This window comes from Oryzias melastigma, linkage group LG7 (assembly GCF_002922805.2).
Source record: "Oryzias melastigma strain HK-1 linkage group LG7, ASM292280v2, whole genome shotgun sequence".
Taxonomy (NCBI): domain Eukaryota; kingdom Metazoa; phylum Chordata; class Actinopteri; order Beloniformes; family Adrianichthyidae; genus Oryzias; species Oryzias melastigma.
Genome location: NC_050518.1, coordinates 1,582,597 through 1,594,170, shown reverse-complemented (window position 1 = coordinate 1,594,170; position 11,574 = coordinate 1,582,597). Strand labels below are relative to the sequence as shown.

The 11,574-nt window shown below is 35.5% G+C and overlaps 1 protein-coding gene across 1 annotated transcript in view; it reads left to right on the top strand.

Annotated features, from left to right (window-relative positions):
- Positions 1-4,728: 4,728 nt before the first annotated feature.
- LOC112159784 (L-rhamnose-binding lectin CSL1) overlaps positions 4,729-11,574 on the top strand; it is a 17,450-nt gene continuing 10,604 nt past the window's right edge. The window contains exons 1-9 of the mRNA XM_024294061.2: positions 4,729-4,832; positions 5,037-5,069; positions 5,151-5,210; positions 5,400-5,535; positions 5,686-5,795; positions 5,884-5,928; positions 6,014-6,146; positions 7,017-7,120; positions 7,303-7,343. Coding sequence (XP_024149829.1) covers positions 4,829-4,832; positions 5,037-5,069; positions 5,151-5,210; positions 5,400-5,535; positions 5,686-5,795; positions 5,884-5,928; positions 6,014-6,146; positions 7,017-7,120; positions 7,303-7,343 — 666 coding nt within the window. The 5' untranslated portion in view covers positions 4,729-4,828. The remainder of the gene's footprint in view (positions 4,833-5,036; positions 5,070-5,150; positions 5,211-5,399; positions 5,536-5,685; positions 5,796-5,883; positions 5,929-6,013; positions 6,147-7,016; positions 7,121-7,302; positions 7,344-11,574) is intronic.

Here is an 11,574-nt window from a genome sequence, read left to right as displayed (position 1 = left end):
TCATTTCTTTTGCGAAAATAAACGGCATCCAAATGTTTTCAAAGATGGATGCACAAACTGTATATCTGCCTTGATTGAAAGTCTTTGTTGTGGTTTAAAGGTTTGTAAAATATATTTTTATCTGTAAAGCCTGTTGTGTTACTTATGTACATAAAGTGTTTTATAAAAAAAATTTGGTTTGATTGCCTCTCTGATGAATCTGCAGTCTCTGTTTAATCCTGATTATCATAAACACATAGATGAGAAACAGAAGATACAGCTGTGGTGTAGTGGTAAAGGAGGACAACCTTTGAAAAAAGGTCCATCCAGGTTCAAATCCTGCTCAAATACATCACTCCAGTGGACACAACAGTGCCATCTGCTGGTGAAAAGTACATCTTACAACTGTTTCTGAAGTTTTTTTTTTTTCTTTTTTTTGTGGTTCTTCAAACATTACAAGTTTTTTACTACTTTTCGACAATAATCAACATCAACCAATCTCGGAATTACAGAACAGAAAACTACAAATCCCAGCAAGAAATGGAAATACTTTCATCCGAAAACCAACATAAGGTCTGGATTTCTAAACCTAAGGACACTGGATGTGGGAAGCAATGGTGCATTCCCAGTGGTACTTATTTAAATCATCTAAATATGAGGCTTCTGAAATGGTGTTAAACACAACAAAAAATGGAAATGCTTGCATCCCATCTAAATGTCTCACCTTAGAAAGCTGGATGTTGGAAGCATTGAAGGTGAACTGTGGAACATTTGATCCCACAAAACGGGAAACTTGTAGAATGGTTATAAAACAAAACAAAAATAGAAATACTTGCATACAAAAACCAACATGAAAGTCTGGATTTCTAAACCTAAGGGACCGGGATGTTAAAAGCCATGGGATTTATGCATAATGTTTATAAAAAACGATGCCCTATAAAAATGAGAAGCTTGTTGATTTATGGTAAACACTGCAAAAAATGTGAATACTTGAATCCCAAAAATGGCAACAGCTGAATTTCTAAACCTGAAAAAACTAGATGTTGGAAGCAATTGGGTGTGCCCAATGGAAAACTTCAGACTATCCAAAACAGCAGGCGGTGGAATGGTGGTAAGTGCAACAAAACGGAAACACTTGCAACTCAAAAGCAACAGCAATCTCTAAATGTCTACACCAAAGGAAGCGTGATGTTTAAAACAATTTAGGTGATTGGAACACTGGTGCATTATGGAACATTTGACACCCCACCAAAATAGGAAGCCTGTGGATTTGTGGTAATACAACAATAAATTGAAATACTTGCATCACAAAACAAACAGGAATGTTTAAATAACTAAACCTAAAGAAACTACATGATTTTAAGTCCACCATTTAACAACATTAAAAATGGAAACATTTTTGGAATGGTCAGAAACACAGCAAATAATGAAATAAATAACATCCCAAAAGCAACAGGAATATCTGGATTTCTAAACCTATAAGAACTGGATGTTGAAAGCCAGGAGATGAGGATGGGATGTATACATGACGTAATCAGAAACTGGTTCTTTATGGAACACTTGACACCACATCAAAATGGGAAGCTTTGGGAAAGCTGGTAAACTAACCAGTTTATTGTCTGAAAGATCCAAATACTCCAACTCATGATTGTAGAACTGAAAACTACACAACCCAACAAAAACTGGATATACTTTCACATGAAAACCAACATATAAAAGTCTAAATTTCTAAACTTTAAAGAAAACTAGATGTTTGAAACTATTGAGGTGAATATTGCAACTCTGGTCCCCTTTGGAACTTTGACACCCCATCAAAATGGGAAGCTTGTGGAAAGCTGTTCATCATCAAAGAGATTCAGCGACTCTACCTCTGAACTGTAGAACTGAAAACTACACATCGAAGGAAAAAATTGAGACACTTGCATCCAAGAACTAATTTTAGTCTGAATTTCTAAACATAAGGAAACTAGATGTTGGAAGCACTGGGACGTGCCAAGTGGAACACTTTACACCATTTAAATTGGAAATCTCTGGAATGGTGTTAAATGCAACAAAAAATTGAAATACTTGCATCTCAAAAGCAACAAGCAACATTTGGCACCATCAACATGGAAACATTTGTGAAATGGTTGTAAAACACAGAAAATTGAACTAATTGCATCCTAAAAGAAACAGGAAGTATTTCTTATTCCTGTTCTTTTATCACTTTCAAGGAGCTGTAAAAAGCTTTGGCTTGAAAATGCTTCGAGGCGGCTACTAACTTCAAACATAAAGGCTGAATATTTCAGACTTGCAGCACTGGCTATAGGTCTTATCTAATGGAGATTGGAAGGTGAACTGAGAAAATATTTGGAATAGTGGAATTACAACACATGTGGGGTACCTGGATCTGCTGGCCTATGTTATTTTTCTTGTCAAACAAGGGAAATCCTACGAGCTCCTGTCTGATCAGGGGACCAACTTTAAGAGAGGCCGCTCAGAGATCAACGACACCTTTAACTCTTCCCTCTAATCTAAGGGGTACATCATTTCGAGGGATCCTGAATTTGGCCTTACTGAGTTAGTAATAATTCCAATGCAAGAGTACAGTTGCAGATGAGGCCTTGTGGGCCACCATCACTGGAGAGAATCGTCAATTCAAACCCTCTTAGCTACATATCAGATGTGGCAGACCCAGATCCAATCAAGACAAATATGCTGGTGTGGCTGGACCCTGGCCATCCCACATGTTGTGTATCTAGATACAGAATTTCTCAGTTGTTGCAGATGGAGACAATGTTAAGCTTTAGGCGACCAATTTTGGATCCACTTCATCTGGGACCATTTACCTTCTCTTTGGAGTCATTATAAATGGTATTAGAACATGAAGATCTTCCAGCCAATATTGTGGAGTGCAACCATCTAAGACTATGAAACTGGAGTTTGCGGGGAAAGAACGTCTACAAGATTTGCTAGAGGTGTGCAGATGTGCCGCTTTACATCATTATAGCAAAAATATTTTAGAATTATGGGTAGTAGAACTATCATTAGAAATTTGCGAAGACTAACATGATTATAGTCTAAAGAGCCCCATTGAGTAGTTCAGTTTTAAAATATTTATTTTAATGAAAGGAGACGCGCATCTAAACATTTAAAAAGTGGAATACTTGCCAGGGTGACTGGAACTGATGGGGGGAAGACACCCTGGGATGTAAAACGCCACACGAGAAGAGGGAACCACAATGCACAGTAACTCACCACCACAACAACAGCTCTGCAACCGAGAAACCAGTCTTAATAAAAAATAAATAAATAAATAAATAAAAACCTGAAAAATGACTGTCATACAAATTGACAACAATCCAACTTGAGTGTCGGCTCATACTGCATCAATGGGAGCACTGCAGTCCAGCATGGTGAGCAGGGTTAGGCAAAGCAGCACAAAAACAAAACAAGGCTGTTGATACTGGCCAAACAGCTGAGCAGCAAAAACTAAAGATAAAAAAATGAAATAGTTTATAACTTTTAACAGAGCTTTGCAGGACTTCCTTTGGAAATAAGACATAGGATCATGTCAATTCAGAACATGTAGTAAGAAGTGTAAAGTCATCAATGATACACCTGTTTAATTTACTTTTTCTGGTGCATTTTAGCCACAAATTCATAAATATAACCAACAAAAACTACTTAAGTGACCCCTACCATATATTAAAACCACGAGACACACTTTAAATCCTTGAATTTGTTTAAAAAAACTGCTTTATAATCGAGTGGTTTATAACTTAATGTGATTTTAATTCTGGTTACTGAGAATAAATTGATTTCTGTGATAAATGAAGCTAAAACTGAAGTCCAAATGTGTCAGAATGATATTGATAGACTACAAAGGATTGATGGGTTGATTAAGAAATACAGCTATTAATGTTAGGATAATCGTTGAATGATTTATACTGGGCTTAAAATGTTTGTGAATGAGTTGAATAAAATTCAAGTTAATTTACTATTTTTTTTTTAGTTTACTACTTGCTTACTTAATCCTTTGCAGTTTCTTTTAAAGATTTTTTAAAATATTTTGACCAAAAGCCACAATGGAGGGGTAAAAGAGCCACATGTGGCTCTGGAGACGCAGGTTGCAGATCTCTTGTATAAACCCTTTTTTTTGTTTGAGGTTAAACTTTATTTGTATTATGTTTGAGTGATTATCATATAAAAGAGTTTATACAGATTTAAATGGAGAACCCCTCGGGACACTACACCTTTTGTGATGCTTTACATCACTAAACAGGAGCTCCTCTTCTCTAATCAGGTCCTCGATTTACTCCATGAAATGTCAAATTTGGGATGATCTCTTATTGAAAGCTGCCGTCCTGGTGAGCCCTAAACGTGTGACTACCTCAGTTCAGAGCTTCATAAAGCAGTTTCATACACTTCAAATAAGACAGGTTTTAATTTTCAGTATTTTAGCCATATTGTAATTGTTCCTTTTTTTGTGTGTGTGCAATTTTTTCCTAAAAATCTGAACCATGAAAAGACTGTTACGAACAAATCTTGTTCTGTACTGCTGTGTCTCTTCAACTTTGTGGTGCACAAAACCGATGACAAACAGAAGATAAAGAAAGACAGAACTGTTTTAAACATCACAATTACAGCAAAATTTCCAAAAACAACAGATGAGCTCAGAATAGATTTGTCACAGTCATCTTTTGTCAGCAGTACAGATGTCAATAAAAACTTTGACATCATCAATTTTAAGCTCTCATGCATATTTCCTTGTGTCTTATCTCTCTTCCAGTATAAATACAAGAACCTCTCTGATTCCAGCAACATTCGATCTTCAGAAACCACACTGGACTTCAGACACAGCACCACAATGTGTAAGTGGATCAAAGATTTATGGCTAAAAGAAATGCATTTATTTATTTTGGGTTAGGTTAAATATGGCTATTTATGCTACTATTTTAGTTGAATTTAAATCAGAAATGCTCCGAGTAAAAAATGAGAAATAAACTGTAAAATTTACAACACTTCGATAACATTAAGATTCCATTTAAATGACATAACCTGTTCATATCTTTCAGTGTTTGTCGTTATCTGCTTGTTTATGGCATCAGGTAAATAATCAGACGATTGAATTAAATTCTACATCCAGTAAATACATTTTTTCCTCACCTAAGATATCTGTCTATTTTCAGCTGTTTCTGCTGTAACTGTAATAACCTGCGAGACTGGAAGCACCCACACGTTGGCATGTGGTGAGACTGATATTTCTGAACATTTTTAATCAATGCTTTTAATTTAGAACTTTTCATTTTAACAGTAAAAAATGCAACTTCTCACAATGGCTTTGATTTGTGCTGCTCTTATCTAATTTACTTAAAGTAAAACATTTGATTTAAACATGATTCTTATAGCTATCCTTTTGTTTCTCTGTTGTGAAACAGCAAACGGAGTGATCAACATACAGTCAGCCTTCTATGGGCGTGCAAACATGTACACCTGCAGTGAAGACAGACCTACTTCGCAGCTCACTAACACAATGTGCTCTCTAAGTGGGGTTGACGATTTCATCAAAAGCAGGTACAACTTCTTCTAAAATGTTTTAAAGAAGCTTCATGGTCGGCTCTTAGACCTGCAAGTCTCTAGGCGTCTATGGAGATGAACACAAACGGAACTCAGTCTTTGGTATAATTTTGTATTTGCACTTTCATTCTTTTATCATCATCTCAGGTGTGACTTGAGGACAAGCTGTGAGATCGACATGAATGATATTCTCACTTCTGATCCCTGTCAAGGAACCTACAAATATTTACAGACCAACTTTGACTGTTTACCATCAAGTAAGTCTCTTGTTTGAAAAAAGCAGAATTGTACATCCTCCTCTAGAGTGAAATCTAATGAAACATTGGATGTTGACTCATTTGACAGTTCACGTCATTGCATGCGAAGATGATGAAGCACAACTGAGCTGCAGTAAGAATACACACACTTCTTCAATATTCAACTATTGACTTTATTATTTATCATGACTTTATTCATTAAAATGTTTCTGTTTCAGCTCCAGGGTGTGTTATTTATGTCTACGGTGCTTACTATGGACGGCGTGACGAGACCATCTGCACTGAAGGCCAACAGCCAGCTGTGCTTGAAAACACGCAGTGCGCTAATCCAACAGACTTGGTCGCTCAAAGGTGAGAGCTGGATGTGTGTGGCGTTGATTTAAACGGTTATGGACTGATTAGTTTGTGAAGAACATAATATAAAAAAAATGTTTCATTCAACAACTAGTCTTAAAAAAAAAACTAAAATGGATAATTGTAGAAATATTTATATATTTGTACAGCATCTTTGTTATGCAAAACCACTGTTTTGCATTATGAAAAATGCAAAGATTAAAACTATGAAGTTAGATGTGTTTCAAAAGTATTGTCCATTTGTAAAAAAAAGTTGTTTGTAAAAGGATTATGTATCTGTGGAAAAGAAATTGTTCATCTGTAAAAACACTTTGTGAAACTTCATACGAGCATTAATCTACAACGAACGACAAAAACAAAGTTACTAGTTTATTTCTTTTGCTCCTCAATAAATCAACCAATCAGAAGCCTTTCCCTGTCACCCAATCGGTGCGCTGCTTGAAAAGTTACAGTATGTTAAAGATTTAGTGTTTAAGCGTCACCGATGACGCCTCAGGTGTTAAAGAGTTAAACTAGTCAGATTTGAAGTACACAAACAGGACCACAGGTAAACACCCAAACCAGGTGAAACTGCTTTTAGTAGTTATTTTGAACAAAAAGAATCAGATTCTTGATGATCCCAAACTCTATTCATGCTCTTTGAGATGCTTTTCTCCTTCAAAATCTGCTGGAATTATCGTGCAAACGCTTGAAAAAATACAATAAATCAAAGAACAAAAACACTGGAGTTTCAATGTTAAAAAGGTATAAGGATTTATTAACTAATAGCAGTTTTGTTTAGACAAAATTTCCATTCTTTTCTTTTCAGTTCATTAAAGAATAGCTGTTTATATATATACATATATATTTATCCCTTTGTATCCACAGCTGTAATGGATTGGAGAGCTGCACCGTTCCAGCCAGCAACTCGGTCTTTGGAGACCCCTGTTATGGCACTTATAAGTATATTGAGACGGCTTATGTTTGCGTTTGTAAGTAACCAATTTTTCTCCAAACTACTCATACATTAGCATACATATGCATCCATACATATTTCCGTATATATTTTTCTTAGCTGCACCCATCAACTGTCATTTAATTTTCATAACTTTTACCACTCATAACCCATAACAATGTTTTAGAGGATGACCTGAAGTGTATTTTGTTCTTGCAGATCCATCTGCAGATATCCCTCCCCCGGATGGGCCAGTTGCTGCTTAAATGTTCCAATGAAGGGTTTCAAAATCACCAGCAACTTATGAATGAAATCAGTTAAAACATTTAATGAAGATGATTATTCCAATAAATCTGAGCCAGAAATGATGCCTCTTTTTTGTGATGTTTTGTCTTACTGTATTCAGCCTTTAGCTGCAAAATAGACCAGCTGGCAGGAAGTGGTCACAGATGTGGATGTGACCTTTAGTTGACTGTGGAGGGTGTTTGATGGACCATCACCTTCCAGTTCTGCAGATAACATCAGCCTTGTTTTAAATCATTAATATATATAGTTTTATGCATCAGCGATGATCCACACTTGCATGCTACTTGCTAGACCCAACTTTAACACACACTTGATGCTCCCAGCTTGATTTATCTCTATTAAAAAGTGATTACTATCCTGGGATGATTCCTTTCAATCAGATTATTTTGTTGTCATGGTTGATTGCAAAACATCGCTTCCCCTTTTGGGATTCTTGCCGTGTTTGTTTGGACCTTCTCAGTTCTTCTCTCTGATAGACTCAATGCATTAATGCCGCATGTCTGTCACATTCTATGTCACGTGATGGCGGTGCGATGGTCTGGACCAATCGCATCAAGTCGCAAGTCCCCGTACCGATCTTGCAGGCCAAACACGTATAAAAACTACGCTGGCTGACTGTGTTGGGAGCCCGTGTAGCGATGGCAAAGAAACAGAGTTCAAACTTCTGGTGAGGAATCTGCACGACGTGTTGGGATGGATCCTGAACGTATCCGAGAATGAGGCAAGCAGACGGGATATTAGGAAGATGGCAGGAGAAAGGGGGAAGACTATTTCCTGGTGGAGAAAGCAAGCGACAAATTGGGAGAACTGGTTTGAATTCGGATTAAGCAAAGGATAGAAAGATGTGCGTGAAAAGGATTTTGTTTAATACAGAAATTAATAAAAATAAAACATTCACAGCCAGTGTGCTGATCAGAACAATGTTCTCATCATTTCAATTAAATCCTGAAATGTTCATCTGGGGTTGTCTCCATATTTCAACTGAATTTCACAGCAAAATGATCCCATTAGCATCACCATCTGTTTAAAGTTTTGCAGATAAACGCCTAGCCAGCACGGTACATATATCAATATATATATATATATATATACATATTTTTTTTTTTCTTTAAGTTTTTTTTTCATGGGTGACATGCTGAATTGGATGCCTCTAGGTTGACGTCATGAAATGGGCGGCGCCCTCAAGCAGTGAAAGGCAGAGCCTCATAGTCATTTTACAATGAAAAGCGTTCATAAAAATAAATCACATTTCATAATTTGTTTTGGTGCGTTCCAAAGGAATTATATGATCATATATGCAGATATAGTTTACTCTGAAAGACTTAAGAAAAAATCATGATTTGGCTCCTTTAAACAAATATACACAGACACAAACGTAAAGTTCACATCAGATAAAATCAAAACATTTTCATAGATATATTCTCGTGAGAGACACAATGTCAGAGTTCAACCAAGTTAATTTTAAGTGGAAGTTACTGTTCATTTATTATTTTTTTAATTTTAAAATTATTTCACTGTCATCTAAAAATTAACGTTTTTTGTGGAGAAAGTCATGCTGAGCCTTAATTTGAACTAAAGAAAAAAGAAAAGCATTTTTTTTTAGGAAATGTATGATTTAGATGGCAACAATGGGTTTGAACCTTAAAATCAATCATGAATATTTTATTTTTAAATGTGATTGGTTTCCTCTGAAATTGTGCTGTTTCTTAATTTAAATAATGTTTAAACTAGCTTGAATCAATTTATTTATGATTGTTGTTCTGATAGACTACCAGCTGATGTTCTGACAGTTTGATTTAATTTTGCCATTATAACCATGAAATAATGTCTGTCAATATGATCCCTATGATAAGTGATATTCACGTTTACATTTCAAAAACAGTATCCATTTATCCTGGCCGTTTGTCCATTTAAAAGCCATCTGGCTTTTAATGTTAATTTTACCTTTTTTTTTGTTTGTCTTGAGTAGGAGCAGTTAACTGCGACCAAAAAATGTAAATAAATAAATGAAAAACAAGCAAATACAATTCTGAAAAAAGTTAAAGCAGAAAAATCAGTGGCCAAATTTGACACTGTGGTTTCTCGAGGATTAAATAAATATTAATCTGTCCTAAATAGTAGTGAGGGTTAAATAATTTCACTAAAATAAAGAAGTTACTCCTTACTTTTAGTGTTTAGAGGAAATTAGATGAGATCTCCATTTGAATCCACAAGGATTGGGACACCGATAGGATTTTGTAGAAGTTGCAATCATCTAGAAAGTGAAGTTATTTTTCAAACAAAGATGTATGAGTTTTTCCTCTCATTCAACTGATGATTAAAAAAATTCTGACTTGCCACCCACTGAAAGTAAGACGGCCGTCGTTAAGCTGCTCCCAAGAACACTTTGCCTTTCTTCAAATAACGGACATACCTGGTATAATGTGGTGAATTGCTCACTTCTGAAGCAAACTGTGATGTTAAACCATCAGTCACATTTTCATTAAATCAAACATTATTTACTGGTCTCGTGATGGAGCCGTATAAATAAGCTTCACGCTGATGTGATGTCAAAGTTTCCTTCACGTTTTAAGTTCTAACTTTTATTTTCCCTCTGCATTTGATGAACTTTAGAATAATACGTTGTTTTTAGTTTTACAAACACATTTAAAGACAGACAGAAGCTCTGCATAAGCTGACTAAGGCAGAGATTTAACACTTAATAAAGAATGATAAGCCCAAGAAATCTGGGTCAGCAATAATTTTGATGAAAAGGTTATGTTAACTGTTAGGATAGTAAACATGACACATCTTCCTCTGTGATTCTGTCAGCATTTAACAGTTTGAAAGGCGGAACATATCTGGAGGAAGAGACAGGTCTGAACCTAATCTGTTCCCTGGCATGTTCTCATTTCTACAATCTTGTGTCCCTGATGTACGAAGCAGAAGAGACAGGAGATTAAATGTGTTATACACAAACAGATGTGATCCTGATTTCTCTTCTTTTGACCTTAAAAAAAGTTGCTTACAGTTGATAAAACTTTTGTATTTTTTCAGAGCAGTGTCAGACATTTGAATGACATCTAAGCCTCAAACCTGCAAAAACTGCCATTTCCTAATGCAAATATGGATGAACATAGCACAAAAACAAGGTTATTGTGGAGAGAAAATAGACTCACTCGATTTGTGCGTGCGTAATTCTTAATTTGTCCACATAACTTTGAAATTGTGCAAGCGAAATTCTTAATCTATCCGTAACTTTGGATTTGTGTGTACATAGTTCTTGATTTGTGTGAATAACTTTGGATTTGTATGTGCAAAATTCTTGATTTGTGTGTAAGTTTGGATTTGTGCGTGCATAATTTTGTGCAAAAGTACAAAAATAATGAAATGAAAAAAAATACAACTTCCAAATTACACATGCACAACTTAGAATTAAAACAGCTTGAAACTAACACAAATCTTTAAAAAGTACATACAAACCACCTATTGCGCACACACAAAACCACATTTACGCACAAATCTGAGGTGAAACTCTTTTCACGTCTACGTGATTTATTTGTAAGTGATACATTTAAATGCTGCTAGAATTCTGGGTCATCAGAGTTTTCTTATCAGCCGCTTTGAATTTGGATTGTGAAGATTATCTGGTGAAACTTCACATTTTCTCACTTCAAGAATTATTAATATTAAGATTTACACACGCAAAAATCCAAAGTTATGTGCACAAATCAAGAATTACTAATGCACAAATCAGGGTGAGTTTTTTTTCTCTCCATAGGTTACTTCAGTTTATTTTCTAATTTTTTAATTGTGCTTCTTAATAACAAAGTATGTTTGGTTGTTTTTTCCTCTATGGTGTTGTATTGGTACTGATTGGAACTTTAAGATTGATTTGTTTATAAATGTTTTTATGGTCTAAGGCAATCCTATTTCTCTGAAATCATTTTACAGCATGGGCCGTGGTGCAGGCCTTTTAGGAATTTCTAAAGTTAGAGCCAGAACTTACAGCGAGGCCTCAGTCAGTTATTATAGGCCTCGCCTGTGGAACAGCCTCCCAGAGCGCCTCAGAAACTGTCCATGTTTATAAAGAAGACCTTTTGGATCTGGCTTTTGGTTCAAATTTGTATGTATTTATCTTTTTTTTACCTGTTTGATTTGATCTGTTTTATGTCTTTATATGTGGGATCCTCTTGTGATGAAGCC